The sequence below is a fragment of the Rissa tridactyla genome, chromosome 5 (genome assembly GCF_028500815.1).
Source record: "Rissa tridactyla isolate bRisTri1 chromosome 5, bRisTri1.patW.cur.20221130, whole genome shotgun sequence".
Taxonomy (NCBI): domain Eukaryota; kingdom Metazoa; phylum Chordata; class Aves; order Charadriiformes; family Laridae; genus Rissa; species Rissa tridactyla.
The window spans coordinates 77,656,151-77,678,001 of NC_071470.1; the positions used below are offsets into that span (position 1 = coordinate 77,656,151).

A 21,851-nucleotide genomic window follows, 5' to 3' on the forward strand; every position below is an offset into this window, starting at 1 on the left:
AAACCAACCTGTTCCCTCCTGTATTTGGTGCCAGAGCACAATGAAATCAAATGGAAATTAATGAGAAAATGCAAAATGACTACCATCACGCTGAATAAGAGTACGGCAAGTTTCCACTGAAAACGAAATACGGAAATACCGCATTATTCCTCCACGGTGTAGGAATAATAACAGTAAGTTCAAACTTTCAGCTCAGCAAGTTCTGTCACCAAGACAAAAGCAACCCACTTAAGCAGCTAGGAAAGATTTTGAAATAATTAATTCCTGCAAATAAATGAGGACGTAAGAGCCCCGAGCCATCTTATTATTTTCTTGGCCTCCCTCTGTTCCTTGCATTTCAGAGCTGCAGGGCTGCCAGCGTCTAGCCTAAATATCTACATGCTGCACGTGTCAAGTCTCAATTCGTAGAGTGGAAAAAAAAAAAAAATTTCCTGGGCAGAAATGCCATCTGGAGCATCACCACGGCATGCCCGGCAGAGGCAGGGACACAGAAGGTGGCATCTCTGATGGGGACGGGCAGAGGACATGAGGGGCTGCCGATACCTCCCCCAGGCAGCTGAATAAGCCAGACCTTGTGTAAGCATCTTCCCAAAGGCTATTCCAGATGCTCTTCCATAAGAGGCAGAGGGAGAGCACGTGGCTGCCTCCGGCATGGACCCCAATGTCCCCAGAGAGCCGGGACAGGTTGCCAGAAAGCCCAGCGCAGCCCGTGTCACCGCTGGCCTGCAAGAACGCCTGACAAGACGGCAAGATGGGCAAACGTAATATAATAAATGCGATACTCGACAGCCCCGGGCATCCTGCTGGGAGAAAGGGAAGCCGGCCGGGGGAAAAAGGGACTCACTTCTCTGACTCAACTGACATTTGCCAAACATTGGTGAAAATGAGCAAGAGCTGCCAACGATAAGTGGGGAGCCCAGAACGCGCGGCAGGCGGAGGCAGGCTCAACACGACACCCGGTGCCGTATAAAATTCACCGCTCTCACCCAGGTGATTTCCTCCGTGTTGTCTTGACGGTATTTAACCGGTGAAATGTAGCACTTGGAGAAAACTGCTAATACACTGAAATAGCTCCATCCCTCTGTAGATTCCCATTCCTCTATTAAAACAAACAAACAAGTGTTTTTAAAAGCAATACATATACTAACTTTAAAGCCCACAATGAATAAATGTAACCTTATAAGTAGTCGTGTCGATTCTAAGACTTGCTCATTGCTCATGCCGTCAATAGAAAGGGGCACAATAATGTGTGAAGTGATCCCGTTCTACCAGGACATAAAGGCCTAGAAAAGCCAGTGTGGCCGCTATTGCGTGCCCTCTCCGTCTTACACCCTTTATTACGCCAGAAAAACAATCGCGACGACAACACAAAATGCTGCGGAGTCCAGATGTTCACTTGTATTGCCCCGTCATTAGTTTCCCTGCCTCACCGCTGGAAGGAAATGGAAATTATTTCTCCAGAGCATCAACCACCGTGGGGCTGCCGTGAGAAAAGCACTGATGCAACCATCAAAAGCATAGCGGTATGAACACACATTTTTGGGTTTTTTTACCGTTACACAAAACAATTAAAGCTAGAGGAGACAGGCAAGGTAGGAGGAGAAAGAAAAAAAAAATACATCAAAGCATTTGTTTTAATACCTGGCACAAAGTGTGCTGGAAGCCTTGAGATAGGAAGAGAAAGCAAAGGGAACAGGCAAAACCTGAGCTCCATAATGCAAGAATATCGGTGGAGTTGCATCAGCTTTACAACAGCGCAAGCCACGTTGAAACGTAGCGCAGACATTTAGGAATAAAAGCATGTCTGGTTTGCTCCTCAACAGCCTCTTCACAAACCAGCGTCTCACCTCCACGACCTAAAAATCAGTTTGCCTTTTTCTCCATCTCTTCCCTTCTTTCCAGAGCGAATTCTAGCGCAGTTTCTCTGCTTGTTTACTTGCACGTAAATCGGATTAACTCAACTGAAAGCAAGGCAGTTCCAGTTCTCTAAAACCAGCTCACCTGAAGGAAGAATAAAACCTTCCAGAGCCACAGAAGCTACATTACTAGGAAAATTAACACCACCAAACACCAATGCGTCGGGTTAACTTACACCCACCACTTTGGCTTTGTGAGAAAGCCTTTTAGACTCATCGTAGCCCCCAGACTCGTCGTAGGGAGAGACGGACACTGGTTCAGATTTCTCTTCTGATGGCATTTATTTTTCCACTAAATTTGGTAGCCCAAGAGCGAAATAACCAGGGTAAACAAACATTTTAAAAGACTTAAATAGCCACATTTATGGTTAAACTGTCGTGTAATATTAGTACGGCACCGTGACACAGGTGAAAACACAAGAGAACCTGGGAGGCGAGAGGGATGTCCTTCAGTTGAATCCAGTCCAGTGACACGTTAGAGAAATGGCATCTCATTCATAATACAGTTTCATTTGGTTCTTTACGTGATTAAACCTGTTAAAAAGCTGCTGAAGAGCCTCATTTCCTTTCCCCCCCTTTAGCACACTAAAGCCAAGCTCTTCCAGTTTTCGCATAAGACAGGCTCTCTCTTCCAGCGATCCCTCTTTACACGCTTTGGGAACAGTTGGACTCTTCTTCTGGAACACAGGTGACCAAAATTGCACTTGTATTCCAAAATGGCTCTCAATTACCTTACGCATGGAATGAACAGTCTTGAGGAATCGACGTTAATTAAAAGCATTAGCTTGTACACTGTAACAGTTCCATTAGCAAATATACAGCTTCCACTTGAAGTACCTCACCTAATACGTCCAATTTCTTTTTTTCCCCATAGATACGCTTAAAAGAGGAGACGATGCTTAGCTTAGGAAAAGAAGTCTCACTTACCTTCCTTTAAATCAACACTACAGCTTCCTCCAAGTCTTTTATAATATGAGCCCGACTCCAAGCTTCTCATTCCTTTAAAGAATGACCAATACAAGTAACAAGAGTGGAATTCCGCGATAAGCTAAAATGGGTTATTTTTGCATCGATCCATCAACGGCGTGTGCTGTCTGATCAGTGGAGTAAGAACCTGAGGTTTCTGGAAACCCCTTTGTCATCGGTGCTTTTAGTACCAGATACAGGAACACGCTTCATTTTCTACACCGTGAGCAACAGTCGTTGTTTTTCATCTGAAACACTCTACAGCGAAAGAAAAAAACCCATCCTTGAGAGGAATTATAGGAATTTGGTACTTGGACACTTCACAACACACTTGGCAAAATACAGGAGGCGGCCTCAAACAACTGATGTATTAAAAATTCATATTCACTTGCTATGCTGCTCCTTCAACACCGGCGGCGCATCGGCTACCAAGAGAAGAAGACCAACGCACACCAAGCGCTGCTCTCGCTGGGTTCCCACGCGGTTACACCAGGCACAGAACGAGGCCGTTCTGTCCGCTTCTGCCTCCGGCACAACGCATCTTATGCTCTCTGACACTAAACCACAGAACTTTAGCATGTTTCTTTTTTTCCCCCCTGCCCAGAACACAAATTTCACCGTATCCCGGTTATCGCGTGAAGGCGAAGTACCACAGGAAGACCGGACGCAACCCTACCGTCGCATTCACAAACCTATTAAGGCAGCCCGCTGACTCAACGGAACGCACAAAACCACAAAACTGACCACAATGACTTAAATTGGGGGTTGGGTAGGTAGTCGTTTTCTCTATTTCGTGAAAATTTCAGTTTTGCCCATCCTGTATCAGGGTGAAACTGAAGCCTTTTCGTTTTAAAGTAGGCGTGCACAAAAACTGCTGATAATTAGAGAAAACCCTACATCGCTTCCTAGCTAGGACACCCTCCTGGAACATAGAAGATCCAGCTGAACCCTGTGTATCCGAGATAGGTTCCCTTCTGTCTCTCCCAATACATAGATCAAACTCATCTGGCTCAATTAATATTTAATCATCCACACAAAAGGGATCAACTTCCACAGAACAGATAGAGGGCATGTTGGATGGCGCAATGCAGCTTCCTTCAAGCAAAAGTAGTTCAGGACCTGAAAACAGGCTGCGTTACTTCTGATTTTGGAGCTCTCGCACATGGCGCTTTCATCTCTGTTCCCAAAAGAAATTGTGCCTACCTAGTCAAAACGCAGAGGAATTCAACCTGGAATTCTCGTACCCTTGGCTATTCCAGGGTGGCTCTTTCTCATCCAAAAAATTACCTATTTTTAGGTTTTAAGAAAACCGCTCTTAGAATTTAAAAAGGAATATTAAAGCCTGGAGCTATATTTCTTCATGAAGTCGCTAAGGGTAAAGCTTCAGGAGAGCTAATCCAATATCAGACCCGAGGCGCCAACATCAATTGCATCCAAACTGAGCGCTTAAGAATTTTTTTTGGTTTACGTTTGTCAATTGAAAACGCCCGATTAGTGTTTTCTAGCTGTAAAAGATAACTTTAAAGAGACACCCCAACATTTATTATGTTTCTTGCAAAACGAAGACGCATCAGCTGTTGGAAGACTCAGAAGATGGAGACCCAACGTAAGAGACGCTTTCCAAGCGCTCATTTGGCAGCAGTGGCATACGCTCGGGTTTCAACCTGGAAAGGCTCTGGGCCACTTGACTTAGAAAACGATGGCAAAACAAGAAGCCACGTATACACGGATAAAAAAGAAGAGATGGAAACACCCCCTTCAATTCCTTAGATCTTCAAAACCTCTCCCCTAGTACGATATGCTTCCCGGGTTATCTAACAGTCAAATGAAAACACGGGGTATGCACCTGATCATTTGATTTTTGCTTCCTCGTGTGGATTTACATACCCACACAAATAAACCTTTCAAATTCCGAGGTAAGACGAAGCAGATATTCCCTCCGCTGCTCGGTCGTGCTCAAATAGAAGGCCAACACGCTATATAAAATCCCCCCACTGCGTGGAGATCCAGGCAATATTCCAGGCACAATGGGGTGGGGTGAGGATGTTTTTGTTCAATTTCTTGCTGAGGCTGGATTATCTCATGCCCTTATGGTTATCCGTACAGAACCTGCCCTCTGCGATAAAATGGGGTTTTAACAGCGTCACCTATTGCAAAACAGCTTGTCTTCACCAGGTCCAAACCCTGCCAAAAGTCCCTCAATAAGCGTCCGTTTGCAGCTCTATATATTATTTCCGTTGGTAGCAATTTGTCTCGCTCACACACAACGTCGGTTAAAATGCAAATTCTATGCAAAACGAGGGACCGACGAATTCACCAGTGAATATACTTTGTATGGATTAAATTCTTCCTCATATTGGAGTAATTCCTCACCCTCCAAGTAGTCCCACGCATTTCAGGGGGGTAACTCACGTTACACCGATTAAGATTAAAGAAGGGGGGGGGGGGGGGGATAACTGTAAACCAGTTTATGTCGTAACTATGCAGACCCACCGACATCTTCCCTCTTAAAGGAGGAAAAAAAAAAAAAAACCCAAACCAGAAATAAACAGCTGCCTACAATCAAAGCCATTAAAAAGAAATTACCTAAGCAGGGGGTTGAGGCAGCGGGCAACGCTACACCTCGCAAATTAGCCATTTATCAAAGAGCGACTGGATGCACAGGGACAGTGCCCTGGCAACTGGGCGTGGCTGGACAAATCCACCGTTTTACCCAATTATTTTTCGTCAGCATCACCAAATTACCACCGACAGTATAAAAGCCAGCAGGGCTTGTCTCCTTTTATGACCGTTTACAACCCAACCTGAGAAACGTCTCCAGAGAAGCCAACTACAAGGTTTATAAACCCGCATCCGCGTCCCTTGGAGAAAAACGGGGCAGAGGCGCAGAAATCGAGTCCACGCCATCACGTGCCGGCTGGATATTTCTTCTGTCAAAACAAACTGCCCTTTTTCTCCAGGGGAGCGCGGGGAAAACCCGCGCCGAGCGGCGCCCGCTGCCAACTCCGGCTGAACGAAACGAGACAGCTGCTTGAAGAAAATAAATAAATAAATAAATAATTGAAATAAAATAAAATAAAATAAAATAAAGAACGAACAGAAAAGAAACAGCCCTTCGCTCAGCCGCGCGGCTGGGTTATCGCAATACTTATCAATTCCCACGCAGAGACGGGGAGAGCCCCATCGCTCGCTGGGGGGGGACCAGGGGGCTGGGGACCGAGCCCCCCCCGCCACCCCCAGCAGTAAAACCCCTTCTCCGGCTGGCCATGGGGTGCACCCCTTATCTGCTGCCATCCCCCCCCGCACCGTGGGGCTCCCCTCACGCCCCAAAACCCCCCCGGGGCTCCCCGCCCTTGCGTTATGCCGAGAGCGCGGGAGATGCTCCGCCGAGCCCGCGCCCCGCCGCGTTGCCGGCCCCACCTTCTTGGGTCTCTTCCTCCTCTGACTGCCGCCGTTGCACTTCTCCCCGCCGTCGCTTTTCTGGGCTACCTCCTCGTTCATGCTGGCGAGCGGCTGTGCCGGCTGCCGGCCGCGCCATGCACCGGGCTGCGCGCGCCCGGCCCCGCCCCGGCCCAGGGTGGGGCCGGCGGGGGGCGGGGCCAGCAGCGTTACCATGGCAGCGGCGGGGGAGCGGGGCCCCGCCACACACCGGCCACCGGCGCCGTTATCACCGCGGAGATAATCAATCGATCGATCGATTCCCGGGTGGAGCCCCTCCGCTCGGCCTCGGGGAGACCCCCCCCTTGCGGTGCTGCCTCCAGCTCCGGGGCCACCGACAGCACAAGGACACGGGGCCAGAGGAGGCCGCGGAGATGGTGGGAGGGCTGGAGCCCCTCTGCTGGGAGGACAGGCTGAGAGAGCTGGGGGGGTCCGGCCTGGAGAAGAGAAGGCTCCGAGGAGACCTTCCAGCCCCTTCCTGGCCCTCAAGGGGCTCCAGGAAAGCTGGGGAGGGACTCTGGAGCAGGGAGGGGAGCCACGGGATGGTTTTAAACTGGAAGAGGGGAGATTGAGATGAGATATTAGGAAGAAATTTTTCATTCTGAGGGTGGTAAGCCCCTGGCCCAGGTTGCCCAGAGAAGCTGTGGCTGCCCCATCCCTGGAGGGGTTGTTCAAGGCCAGGTTGGATAGGGCTTGGAGCAGCCTGGGCTGGTGGGAGGTGTCCCTGCCCAGGGCAAGGGGGCTGTAACTAGGCGACCTCTAAGGTCCCTTCCAACCCAAACCATTCTATGACCCTTCACCCTCTCACTACACTATTTCTTCTGGTCAATACACGAAAAAGAAAAGAAAAAAGAAAAAGAATACTGTTCCACTTACAACGGAACAAAACAGCCAAGTAACTCGCCCTCCTTCCCCAAGAGCAGCGAAGGCTGGGGAACAAAAGAAGAGAGTCCCTTTAACTGCTTACTTGGCAGAGGAGAAGTTGGAGAACATGGAAAGGACCCAACGAGGCATGAATAGGCCCTGGCTGCTAACACAACCAACACCTGCAGCGCAAAAACAACGGCAGCAGTGTAACAGTCTGAAAATCCTTTCTTTTTCTTCCCCCCCCCCCGCCTTTTGCTTTAAGAGTGACTTGTCTCCTTTGTTACCGATAGCTGTAGTAAACGCTACACGAAAAAGAAAAATAACTCATGTAAAAGTAAAGGGAGCTACAAAGCTTGAGGAAGGCGGGTGCCACACAACGCCGCATCTGTTATGCCAGAATTAGAGCTGCAATCACAGTCGCCGTGAGTATTTCGGGGAAGACGCACAACAGTCATTTGTTATCGGCGCCAGACACTCACGGAATGCATTTGGGCAACCTGTAAAGATGTGGTGGTTCTTTTAATTTCCCAACAAGCCCGCTCCACACACAAATGCTGCGTTTAAAGCAAGAGGTCATCTCCCCTTTTCATGTTTTAGTCAAGTTTTGCACAAATTCATCCCCCGCCCCAGCCCTTTTTTCATACGAAACTAAGCCTTTTACATTCTTTGCCTGATATTTCTTTATTCCCACCAAGAAGCGATCCTTGGGTTAAGGCCGATTGGCAAAGTACGCGACTACAATGTATGGCGTGTTTTCTTCTTGCAATAATGTTTCTTGACAAATTGAAAAACCAAAACGAAAAGAAAATATCACTGATATTTCTGAAGGTAAATATGAAGAAAACCTAAATCACATTCGATGGTTCTGAAAACTCGGAGGTGACGGTGCAGTGATGTAAATGGCATGAAACCCACAGTACCTCACTCTCAAATCCATCGCTTCTCCCTCTGTCCCTAAAAGAGATGGGACTTGCTACTACATTTTTAATACTGTACTTAGAGAGTCATTATTTTGGTCTTCAAGCTGGAGAAGAGTAAGGAACAGGACTGCAGGAGAATTCCGTGACCGCCAGGAAAAGGAGCAGATTTTCCTGAGAGATTTTTTTTACCGTGGAAGGCTTGGTGCCCCCGTGGGAGGCAGAAGTCGCTGGGAGTCACGGCGAGCAGCATAAGGCCAGCGCCGCCGGGAGGCAGCCAGGAAGGTGGGAGAAAGAAGCGAGAAAGGCACAGTTGGAGGATTTTTCAATTTCGTTACGCGCGTTTTCTAGTTCTTCGTACTCCATCCTCACATAAGTCCGGTCCAGGGTAAAAATACAGAGGGAATTAAGCAGCGGCCAGCTAGAAAGCTAGACTGTGCACGGAGGAGGATCCCTCATGTTAAGAAACCAGCCTGTAATGGTCCATCGTGAAGCTGCACATTTTCTCACCTGATCTTTGCTTTTTTTTCTCCCATCAGCACACCAGAGTCGCACTGCCACACCGCTCCCCGTGACATCAAGTGTATGGCGCGCCAGTGCCCACAAGCAAAATACTGGAAAAGCAAACTACTTACGGATGAGAGCTACGAAACCAGCACTGACTCCCACGCACTAATTTACTGAAGGCCAACCGCCTCGTTAGCCTTAAGTGTTCTTAGCTCACGTCCTCGAATCCTGGGCATTCACCTGCCGAAACACGGTTTTAGGCGCAAAGGAAACAAATGCTCTTGCTCAGTAACAATGCACCAGTACTTTTCGTTTCCCACAATCCCCGAAAACCAGCACGAAGCCTAACCCACATCACCTAACCCACCCCAGGGAATCCCAGCCCGGGTGAATTGCCAACGGGTCCAATAACGGCGCAAGCTCAGGTCTGATAACCGCAGGTGGTGTCTCAAAGAAATGCCCAAACACCCCAGTTAAGTCCTGGATATCCAAGCCTGCTGAAAGCACTCTTCCTCGTTTAAAGCAGTTAGAAAAAAAAAGCAAAGCTATTGTAGCATGCGGATTGCATTTCCTTCACAAAGCAAAACTCATTAGCTGAAAAAAACATGCAGACATAATCAAACTTCCAACATGGGGAGTTGCACAGGAAGTAATTTTTAACTCGCTTGACACAAGGCAGTTCCCATGAGCGAGGGTTTAGATGATCAGGTAGATTAGCGTCAGGAAGCTTCCCACGGATATATCCTGTCGGTTATGTTGTTTCCAAGCCCGTATTCATTACGCCCAAGTCCTCCAGGTGTCAGCTGAAGTCCCTCAATTCACCCACCATCTGAACCACATTCCAGGGAACAGCCTTTCAGGTTATCAACATACAGTTACCTCCCTTCATACAGCTTTGGCAAAGGGGATTCCACCCCAGCTTAAGTTTTCTTTATGGAACTGAAAAGAAACCACACACCAAAAGCGTGAAGCGAGTTCTTCGAAGTGCTGGCCAGCCTCCCCACGAGCATTGCCAGAAGCTCCGGGCAGTACATTAGCAGTAACGGCAGCGGTATTAAATGAATCCCTTTAATTTGCTAAGCGCCGTCAATTGGAAAGGCTTCCTCGCTGAGTTTTGCCTGGGTTTTTTCCAGTCCTAGGACCCTCCCTCCCCAAACGCCTTCACGTCAGCAGGTAAACCAAAGCCCCAGAAGAACGTCCTCCGTACAACTGGGGGCAGATGACACCAGCCTCTGCGACACTGCTGTTGGGTCACTGCTGCTGTGTAAGCTATCGGGCTCATCACTGCCTCGGGCATGCCTATACCATCAGGCAGTCACTAGCTTTCCCTTTTCTACCATACAAGTCATGCTTTCCTAGTAGAAAAATCATCTTTTTCTTTTTCCGGAGTCATTCCTTATGGTGTCATTCCCGGTTACTTCCACAGCTGTTAACATTTAATCCTACACGGCCAGCTCTATACCACTGAATTCAACAACAGCAGACCCGTTAAATTTAAGATTAAATTGTCAAATCCCACCACCACAAACGACAACAATTAAAAACTTACTTTGTCGTTCAGCTGGGACTTCTTTCTACACCTTGACCTTACTTCATATTCTGCACCTATGCTATCTATACTTTAAAAAAAAAAAAAAATAATCATGGCCAGTAAGTGAGAACATTTCCACATTCCGGGAACTAAAGGCTGGGGGGGGACCTTATCAATGCGTACAAGTATTTGATGGGAGAGAGTAAAGACGACTGAGCCAAGGCTCTTCTCTGTGGTGCCTGGTGATAGGACAAGAGACAACGGGTGCCCTAATTGAAATGCAAGAAATTCCATTTAAACATAAGAAAAGAAAAAAACCCCGCTTTTTGAAACGTAAAGGAACAGATGACCTAGATAAACTATGAATTCTCAACCCTTAGAAATACACAAAACTTGGCCGGACGTGGCCCTGAGGAACCTGCCCCGCCTGACCCTGCTGTGAGACAGGGGTTGGACTAGACCATCCCCAGAGACATCCCCCCCACACCTCCGCTGTTCTGCGCAGCTCCAGACACAGAGCCTTGATTCCGCTGCTTCTGAAGCGTGCTTTGCTTTTTGCAGTTGTTGAAGGCATTAAAATACTCGGGTCTTCCAGCTGACTAATTCCAAAAATTGTCATTCTTAAAATGGTGACACCTGTATTTTCTCAGTTGCTTCTATGTTTAGCATCATATATTAAAAAAAGCCCCTCTAAGTATCACGTGCGGTAAGTATTCTTTATCTATGCAGCAGCACGCCACAGATGATCATCTGGGATTTTATCGACTCGCCGCTACAGGAGTTTCTGCTGGTTACCTTGAGCCGAACCCTCAGCTTCCATCTGTCCCACCCTGATAAGGGAAGAACAATAGAATGAATCAGAGTCGGATGAAAAAAGCCTTCTACGGTTTACCACCGAAATCATTAAAGGAAGGAGTTAAAGTATGCATTTACTTCATTATACCAAAAATTCCCAACCAATTATCTTTATGATGGAAGCAAGTTAACGAACAGATATCACAGAAATGTGCATTTTTACACACCGTCATAGGAATGTTCCCTGTTTGTTCCCTCCTCAATGAACACAGCACAAACAGAATCAGTAGCAGAGAAACAAAGGCGCAAGCAAGGAAAAAAAAAAAAAAAAGAGAACAAGGAAAATATTTTTACCCTGCTCTGCAAATAATCGAATTATTCCTTTTTAACTTGGCAAACACTTTTCCTCCCCCCCCACTATAGTTTGCTCTGTGTAAAAATTCTGAGTGAAATCCTGGCCCTGATAAAGCCAAAGGGAGTTTCATCGTTGACGTCATCCAGCCTAGCCAACCATTACCATTTAAACACAAAAATAGCTCCCGCGAATATAACCATCATCCTCGTGCAAGGAGCAAGCGGGGCTTTTAATACACAACAGTTGACCCAGACACCACAGAAAGCGTTTATTGTTTTAATGCAAAGTGGATACAACCTAAAAGTGTGCTCCTTGGTATGAAAGCATTCGTCTCTTGAGAGGGGGGGTGAAACAATGAAGAGATCTAACTGGTCAGTTCACATCAATTTAATTTCGTTTTCCCCAGCACATCTTCCAATTGTCAGCATGGAAAAAGAACCACCGTGGAAGACCAACGGTTGAAGCACTTGTCAGCGACCACTGCTGGCAGATGAACCCTATGGCCGCAAGCCCTTGGCTACCTGTGTCTGACCGAGGACACGCAGCAATAGTCCACGCAAGTAGGACGTGAAACGGAGGCCCAAGGTGTGGGACAGGAGGCCCCGAGCAGGACCCATCGTTCCCGACATTTGCTACCCCCTCAAGCAAAATCCTAGACACAGCCTTACTTTTTTCTTACACCTAGTTGGGCATGGGCCCAGGAAAGACAAAGAGATGAACGATCTTTACAACAAGAACAGTTGAGGTTCTAGCCCAAATTGTAACTCACAAGAATAGCCCAAGTGTAGAAAAAAAACACAAAAAGCACTGTGACCAAAGAGGTAGGTCAGCGTTTGTTTCTACTCATTCTGACCGTAACCTCCTAAGTAAGAAGATGTGCCACAGTTTTCCATTAAAACCACCTGCTATGTTGTGTTCAAGAAACACCAGAACGCTACTGAGGTCTAAAACATGCAACGAAGCGATCTTTCCTTAATCCAGATTTGAGTTACATCGCTATGACTGACCTGGTAACGAATCTTCTCAGGATGGTAAGAGCCAAGAAATACAAAGCCATCTCTCCCAAGAAATACACCCGATCTACCCTTCCGTTCTTTTAATAAATCATGTTTGAAAAGGAAAGCCAATAAAAATCAAATAAGTAAAAACTCCCAGCTCCATTTTACTCCCAGTTTCCACCGTCAGCGCCCCGGCCAGAGAGCTGTAACGACCCAAGGCCCTTTCCCTGTGCCACGTTCCAGGTGTGTTCTGGTCCCCTGTCACAGCCGGTTGCCACACCACAGAAAGCCAGCAAATATTCCTGTGGCAAGTACTCCTGGGTGACTCCTTTCCCCAGAGGAGTATCTTCTTCTTGGTGACAATCTCAAAACAGAGGCGATACCTATCTTGTGTGTTCTCGGTGTAAAGCTACAATACGTAGTACCCTCTCACCGCCAAACATACCACAGTTGACGCCGCACAGCGATACTGGAAGTGCGTATATCAAGAAAAGGTTCTTCTCTCAAAGGTAAATATTCCCAACTTGTGAAAATTTCACATCTGGGTTTGATACTGTCAACGACTTGCATATGCATTTAAAAAAGATAATACATATATATTTAATCCCTTGGTTCTATTCCTTGCCGCTTACATCCTCGAGAAAAGTGTCATTCCGTGGAAATGGCAAAGAACTATCAATATTTAAGGTTTTTTACATGGGATTCTCTACAGCCTTTAAACGCTGTTGAAAGTCAAATCAGCAGCGCAACATGCTGGAATAAATGTGAGATTACCTATTGAAACGCCCATTACAAAGGAAGTAATGCAGTATGCAAATTTTACTTTTTTTTTTCCTAGAAAGAGTGAATCATTAATGTCAAGCCACCAAACCCGTTAGAAAAATAAAGTCATTGTCTAAAGAAAGAATTAACTTTAAAACAACCGGTTATTTTAACGAAACACTGACTGACTTTGTCCTTCAGCATTAACACCTCCTATTTGCTGGGATCATACAATATTTCTAGCGTTTATCTGCGTTATAATTGTCAGCCAAGTCTTGCAGAGGTATGATCATCTGCCTGGTTTGAAGCACTCCACAAGTCACGTACGCAGCAAAGATCCACAAACAGATCGCCAAAAACATGAGGCTGGGCAGAAGGAATTCCTGTTGGCGCTCGTAGCGTGCCGTAGATCAAACAAATTAAAATCTATGAACTGAATGCACCATTTTCTGCCCAGTGGGAGCTGCAAAATTGATCGTTTGCGTTTATCCATCCATCTGGCGGTTCCAGTGGAGAGTAGGTGACCTCACATAACACCTCTGTCCAGAAGACATGGAACTTGGGCAAGAGAAAAGGCTCTTAAGTACCTTGCAATTATCATGCGGGTCACATGCTCCACGGCGATTGCTATAGAAACCAGACACTTACCAGGGACACTTGCTAGCTAGAAGCATTCTTCTCTTAACGCCTGGAATTGTCATTCTTTGGGTAATTGTTTATTTATGTTTTAATTTGAACCAAAGGACTTGAGGGGTTTTTTTTTTTGCATTCAGCTGGGAAAGCAAAGGTTACCAGAAACGAAATCGGAAATCAGTTATAACCACAAAGGAAAATCAGAAGTAATGTTTATGTCATCGGTTCCATAAAACACACTACCTTGTATCGTTTCACACGCACGAGCCGCAAGAGAAGCATGCCGTATTTTCAGCAGAAGGTAACAAAAGAAAGAACAACGTGGGCTTTTTTTCTTCCCAGGTACTCAAATGAGCCTCCGAGGTCGAAATTCTTGTAGGTATAGATGGTAGTTAGGATCGTTCTACGCAGACTTCTCTTGCCAGGTACTGGTTTCGTTTCCTTGTGAAATATTCTGATCAAACTTCCATCTCTTGGATTTACAGGTTGAGGGTTTTTGTTTTTTTTTTTTTAAACTGTGTCTCAAAATAAACTCGAAACATTCATCTGGAAGAGTTCTGCTCCTAGCGATTTTACATCCACCTGCTTTGGACGAAAGAGCACAAAAAGCGTAACAGGATTGCCAGCACCGGGGGAGCGGAACCAGGACTGAATCCGGGAATGGCATCAGCGGCACAGGAGGTGCAGAAAAACTACACTCGTCAAGTTGAAAAAAAAGGGGGAAATAGAAAGAAGAGTCAGTGCTCCCTAAAGCCTATAGCGTCCTCCAGAGCTGGGGCCGGGAGGAGAGAGTCAGGACCTACCAACAGCAAACGTTTTGAAAGTCTTCGGGTAAATTGTGCAGCGTCCAACATACAGAGCGTGAAGCTACTGCCGCTATTACTAAGAAGGAACAGATGGTTGTCTACTGTTCCAGAAGTAAGGAAAAGTAAACAGCAACGGTACCGATGTAACCTTAACTCCACCCGTATTAATGCATTAATAGCCTAATCACAGCATTGCCTACCTCTCATCTCACTAGAGCCACCTGCCTCCGTCAGGGCTTAGGTGGCTACACCAAGGGATCAACACGAGACACAGAGCGAGGGCATCTGTTATCTGATGTGCAGATTTATTTATTTTTTAGAGACATTGGAAGACACGGCGTAGGGCGCGCTGCAGGAGTAGGAACAGGACGGTGGCTCCACAGCCAGGAGAACCGCACTTCAGCCCAGCTAACAGGACTGGCGCTGCTACATCCGTCCCCGACATCGTACTTCATACAAGACAGATGCTAAAACCAAGCTGCTCACCGGAAAGTTTCTCATTTTCTGGGTGGTTATCCGAGATCCTGTGAGCTTTTCTTCAAAGGGTTAAAAAAAAAACCAAAAAAACAACACAAACACACACAACTTCCAGGCATAATCGAAGTCAAGAGGACAGTTTATCGCTGGAATCAGCGAGATGAAATACACTTACTCTGAAAAAAGTTCCCGTTCTCCTGAACTAAGGGTCCAAACATAGTCAAAACCTCAAACCTACCATTCATCTCTCCCTCTCTTTCAGCATCCCACCTATTAAAGAAGAATAATTGTGTCTCCTCACTTAATGGAAACGTTCATGAAAATTAATCAATTATTTTTCAGCACTCTGGATATTAATTTGATGAGCGCTATAGATGAGCCCCCAAGGGAGTAATAATTGTGTCTTCAAAGGGGGGGGGGGGGTTGAACAACATGTTGTAAATAAGGCCTAGGGCCACAAATCGAACGACGAGAAGGAAAGGCAACAAGCTATTGAACAGCTGTTCATTAAACACGTATCATCTATTTTGTGCACCCGATACAGCAGGAGTTGGTGGAAAAAGTATTATGGGCATGTGTAATCGAAGACCGTATCGTGATGCGCACACATGACTGAGATAAATAAAGGGCGCAAAAACACCTTCTAGCTTTGCACTCCCCGTTAACTCCTTTCAGCGTGAGTTTTTAAGTACATATACGAAAAAAAAATTAGTAAGGACTCAAATCTAAGCCAGGATCGGAGAGCAAGACTTTCCGATTTGACAGTCACTGCCATTTTCAGCCATCCCCTATCTCAGGTACATAGCTTTTACTCGATGATAGCAAACCCACCCATCATTAGGAACTTGCTCAAAACAGGAAAGGGCCAGTAAGAACCATTTCAGAGGGAAAATGAAAGGTTAATTAACTGAAAATATCTATTCCACAGGCAAGATGAGGAAGCACGAGCTCTCCTGACTTAATCCCAACGCTGGCACCAGCTCCTTTGGCTTTTATTATTCATTACTAGAGCAAATCCCTGACACCCTAGGAGCTTACCAACTGGCTCCGAAGCTGCTGCATCCACCTGCCCAACTCCACACACCGGCCCCACGAAGCACCGCCCTTGTCACAGGGACAGAACTAAAAGGCATCCTGTTATAGACTGGATTTTGTGAACTCGAGAGGGAATTGTTAGCAGAGGACACGCAACGGCAGTTTGAGTCCACCCACGAGCGGAGGAAAGGATTCAGACGCAGGAGGCAGCCGCTTACAGCACCGAGCTCTGCACAGCACCGGAGACCTTCTGCTAAGGCACTTGATCTTTTATAAAATTTTACTCCTCTCCAAGAGATTGTATTTTCAAGCGGTTATTATTACTATTACAGGATTCAAGCGATTCCACAGTCTTGTTTCTCTGGGCCCGAGAGCAAGGAGCTAATGCTGTAAGAAGCCTCTGTGATAAATGGGACCGAAGGCATCCGAGCACTCATCGCGTAATCCCCGCTCCGAGCCGCAATCCCAAAGGCTAATGCCTGCAGCAGAAAATCCCGACGCCTTCTTAATCAACGAAATCACTGTATCGCAAAACACCGACGCCTTGAGTGACGGCTCTCCCCTAAAAAGCTTCCCGTTGTATGCCCGGCTATACCCAGCATCTTCCTGCACCCCATTTTTTTCCTGCCACGACGTTCTGTTTTGAAGCGTTTTAGTCCAATATCTGGGACAGTTTCTTGCCTCCGGTGGAAAAAAAAAAAAAAGCCACACCACACTTCCCCCAACTTTCAGAGACAAATTGCGCATCCATATATTTAGCAACAAAAACTGGAGTAACATTTAACAAAGAATTTATTCTTCCCTTACTGTGAAAAGAACACTTCAGCACGTCAGTCTGACATTCTTCTACTGAAAAAAAAGAATCCCTCGTGTTAGAAAATATTCTCTTTGGAACCGTACCAATAAGTACTCAATGAAATACACCTTTAAAAACAAGTCAGAAGTACTTCCCTTTTTCACCCACAGGTACTGCACTTTGTAAAAAAAAAAAAAAAAATTATTGTGAAGTGGTTACTTTTAAAATATTAGATAAAATATGACTTAGACGTGCTGTGTGGTCAAGAAAAAAAAGACCCCCCAGACCCCAGAGGCTGCTCTGAGCTACGGTGGCAAACTGCATGGAAAAAAAATGCATTTCGGACGGTCCTTCTACAGCTCCGTCCTCAGAGTACAACACCCAGTGAAGTTTCAATTCAGTGAAGCATTTGATCACGTTTAAGTGCTTTTCTGTACTGCGACGGTCTCAAAACGCACGCTGGAGTGGCGTAATTATAAAATAACCTTATACAACAGTCTGTAAGCTCACCCATCCTGCCAATTATTCTGTAAAACGATGAAAAAATCAGATTGGCTTAGTCTTGTACTTCATTTAGTCCTCTTCAAACAGAAATCTTTTAGGTCAAAGTTCTCAGGTACACAAGAAACGAGTGCTGTTGATTCACAGAGATGACGCTCACTAGACTGATTTTCTTATTAGTTTTGTGATCCTGCCATTTCTCTCAAAAAAAATATAGTCCCAGGCTTTCTAAATTACACCGGAGAGGCAGGACTTGGCTCACGACATGTAATAAACTCGCACGTAAATAATATTTAATCATCAAATTCATGAACGATAAACATTAGTTTTAACATCGCAACGTACTTCCCAATACAGAGCTCATTTTTTGAGACACAGTGGAAGAGACCATCTTTCATAGCCGACACTCCCTCCAAAGAAATGGCCAGAACCCTCCACGGAGGAGCCCTCTTCTCTCCGATTCACCTTAAGGAGATGGCACTTCTCTTACAGTGTGGCAATTAACACTCCCCACAGCGAGTAACAGGATGAATCATTCTAGCAATAGCACAAAAAAAAAAAAAAAACGCACACCAAAATTTGAGGAAAATGGCTACGCTGTGTATTCTTCTGCCTTAAAATAGGTCTTTCCTTCATCTGCTGCACTGTCAACGGCCCAAATACGTTTGATCTTAGAATCATTTTTCTGTTTATAGCATCTTAAGCCAAAGCACGTAAAGAAATGAAAGCGTTTATTTTTAACTCCCTGTCTCAACTGGGAAAATCTGGCAGCGGAGAACAAGGACAGCCTCCGGAACACGGGTTCCCCTGGAGCCAAGCCTGCGGGGCGGCGGGCGGCCCCCGCCAGCCTGCGGTGGCCAGAGGGGCCACTCACACCAACTGGAGATGATCCAGTTGAAGGTCTCCCTCCTCGTGGCAGGAGGGTTGAACTAGATGGCCTTTAAAGGTCTTTTCCAACCCAAACTATTCTACGAAAATTATTCTATCACAAGTAAACAAGCAACAGGACAAGAGGAAACGGCCTCAAGTTGTGCTAGGGGAGCTTTAGGACAGATATTAGGAAAAAAAATTTCACCAAAGGGGTTATCAAGCATTGGAACAGGCTGCCCAGGGAAGTGGTGGAGTCACCGTCCCTGGAGGTATTTAAAAGACGGGCAGACGTGGTGCTGAGGGACATGGGTTAGTGGGGGTTTTGGCAGTGTTGGGTTGGTGGTTGGACTTGATGATCTTAAAGGTCCCTTCCAACCCAAACGATTCTACGATTCCATCATCTTCATGTCATCTTCCTCAATAAAGGCGCTGTTGGCGCGATTGCTGCCCACACAGATACTCGAGACAGATGTATCATCGCAAACCTAACCCACCGTATCTGACCATTTTGGAAACGGGGAGAAATCTTTTCCTTCTTGTGTAAAATCGGCATGGAGTCCAGAGGGAGGTTAGATTCCTCTGCTGTGCACCTGGAGCTCAGCTTAGTTTAAAAAAAAAAAAAAAAAAACAAAAAAAAAAAAAACCAACGAAACAAACAAGTAAACCACAACAAAGCAACAACAGAAACACAGGCTGGAGAAGTGTTAACCTGACAAAGCTCTGGAAAATAAAGGTCATCTTGCAGATGTGACCAAGATGTAGGGTAAATTTGCCCATAAGGAAAGTCCAAAAATCTTTATGGTCCGAGACACCTGCCATGGGAAATGGAGGAGGGGGGCACAAACCCCGAGCTGGTTCCCAGACACTAGGCTTGAAAAGCTCTTCAGAAATTCCTGGTTGTGTGATAGAAACCCTTTCGCTCCACAGAAGCGGCAATAAAAACAAACTTGGGGAAAAAAAAACGCTGTCAGAGTATTCCTCCAAACAAAGCTTTGGGCTGCTGTTTAAATCCATACTTGAACCCTCCCTTCATCCGAAAAAAGGACCTTTTCCCACAGAAGCAAGAGCTAAACTTCTGCTGAGATCTACAGTAGTTCAAGAGTGGGGAAGGCGACCTCCTTCCCCTGTTTTTGTGCATCATATTCCAAGTTTTTTCTCTCCCTCCATCACTATTTGCTAAATTCAATACGTTTATGAGTAGCTTTCAGTAAAAAGATTCCACATTTTGGGTAATGTACACTAATCACCAAAAGTATTTTGGTAAACAGTCCATATTTTGGTTGATAAAAAAAACCCACCCAAAAATCTCTATCTTGTGAAGTACTAGCTACTTTTCTTAAAATACGGCTTTGGGGTAGAAAACTATTTTGCTGCAGTTCTGGTGGTATTTGACAGTGGAGTTATAACGTGGTAAAAAGTCCAATTTGGAAAGCGCCTAAAAGCGGAGCCTGGGGAGCGAACGAGGCCACCTGAAAAGTCTTACGGCATAGGGACAGCTCTGCTGCAGCCACAAGAGCCTCCGACGCACTTGACATTGAGACAAGAGCGTGCAAGGTACTGGCGGCAGTCCAAGCACGACAAACCTGCTCCTGGCGCAAAAAACCCCAGACGAAATAGAGACGAAGGAAAGCAGAGAGCAAGAGCCACCAAAGACGGCTCTGCTCTCGTACATAACCAATAAAACGTAGCGAAGTTGATCAAATAAACAAGTTGAACCAAATCTTAGAGCAAATCTAGGAAACTCTAAGGAAAGACATTTTGTCTATCAACGATGGGTTATAAATACGACACTTGCCTGCAGATCAGCAAACACATGCATTAGGTGAGACAAAGCCTGAAACGCTTGAAGGCGAGTAAAGGCAGCCACAACAGGTAGCAAATAAATCTGGATTACAGCACTAAAGAGCAGCTTCCACCAAAACAAGCAATACACATTCAGTATATGTTTTGTTGCATTTTTACGACAGAGATTTATTAGATTCTGACAGAGATTTACAAGGGTCTCTTTTCCCTTCTGCGCCGAAGTCGGGATTCTCAATGAGAACAGAAGGAACATAAAACATCTTTAGCATTTCTTTCCTGGAAAACCAGCTACAACAGCAAAGACAATTTGGAAACCCAATCTGAATCAAACATCAGAGCTAATATAACACTTAGGAAAACGGGTATTTTTAACCGTCTGTATCTGTAATCGCAAATTTTCATTTTGGAAACATACGCAAAATTTTCACATGCGGAATAATCAGAAAAGATAAGCAAAACATTTTATGTAAAATAAACGGATATCTTACCCTGCGAAGACTTAAAAAAAAACATCTCTCCTGTTGCCAGTAAAAATACTCATAAAACTTGGAATGCGAAAACACCAGCTGGGAACAGTTAGCTACAGGAGAATCAGCCTGGTTTGTAGCTGGTTTGCAAATCAGCGCACACAGTGGCAACCACAGCTTTTCATTTCCTTTGCGATAAGCCTTTCCAAGAGAAAGAAAACTCAGCAGGATTTCTTTTTGCCATACTTTGGAACCTGCTAGGAATTTCATAAATTCGTATCTGAAGGGTCTAACGCACACACACTTGAAAGCACAAGAGTCAACGCAATATGGAAACCACCACGCGACGGATGAAAAGGATCCTTAATCCTCAACCGGACGGTTCGGGTTTCTTTGTTCGTTCTAGCACTAAGTCAGAACCAGCTTCTCTGCAGGATCAATGCCTTACTGCAGCAGCTGCAGATCTGATTTTACACAGGTTTTTCACTCTCTGCTTCAACACACCCTCGCTTTTTACTACATGGGATGAGAATCAAAAGCTGGTCCGAGGAAGCTGACTTTCAATTCCGTGCAGGCACTTACGCAGCTAAAAACCCCCAACAGCTGGCAAATGAAGCATTCGCTTCGCACCCGAGTAAGACAAACGTTACTGAGATGCCGATGCCGACAACCGATTTCAGATTCTAAATACAGAGGCAGAGAATTTAATCCCAAATACAAACAAGAAAGACTAAAAAGGTTAGCGTCAAGCACCCAGATTTTGTTTCGGCAGAAAAGCTTTCACTAATTTTTCACTTGAGACGCAGGTTTTTATTCCTTCCCTGTGGTATTTTCCACGTGAAAAAAACACTCAGGGTTTTGATAACGTTTGAGACATGCAGAAAGTCAGTTTTGTAACTCTCTATTTCTCAGTTCCATTCAAATGTTTGCCCTGCTGTCATTGGCGTAACACCCAGACGACACAGCCGAATGAAATAAAGGCCACGGTGAAAAAAAAAAAAAGTGGTGAAAAGCAAATGGTGAACCTGATTTCTCAATATGGAATTCAACTTATTTCATTTTTAAAACATAAAACCAGCTTGGGTTGGAAAGCCAGCTGCTGCGTTACTCCAGTTGTACGTTAACAGGCCAAAACCAATCACCTCACATATAGTTTATAATATAGGAAATAAGTGCTCACTTTAGAAAGCGCGTATTTAAATGTGAAGTCAATTTGGGGGCCTAACAACACTAAATATTGCCTTCCTGAACGCTTTCGTGTATTTTTTTTTTTTTTTTTTTTAAGCAATCCCTCCAGCTGAGTGTAGCCTGTGGAACACAGCACAGACGAAGGTGGCCTCTGCGTTTTTCATACTGTAGTATGTCATTTCATAAGTTCCACGATCTCAGCGAAGTCAAGGACTAGCATCCA

General features: G+C 45.5%; 1 protein-coding gene across 7 annotated transcripts in view; it reads right to left on the reverse strand.

Moving 5' to 3' along the window:
• Window positions 1–6,406, reverse strand: part of ANK2 (ankyrin 2) — a 239,340-nt gene extending 232,934 nt beyond the window's left edge. For all 7 annotated transcript variants that reach the window (XM_054204194.1, XM_054204193.1, XM_054204189.1 and 4 more), the window contains exon 1: window positions 6,303–6,406. In XM_054204194.1, coding sequence (XP_054060169.1) covers window positions 6,303–6,383 — 81 coding nt within the window. In that variant the 5' untranslated portion in view covers window positions 6,384–6,406. The remainder of the gene's footprint in view (window positions 1–6,302) is intronic.
• Between the last annotated feature and the right edge of the window lie 15,445 nt (window positions 6,407–21,851).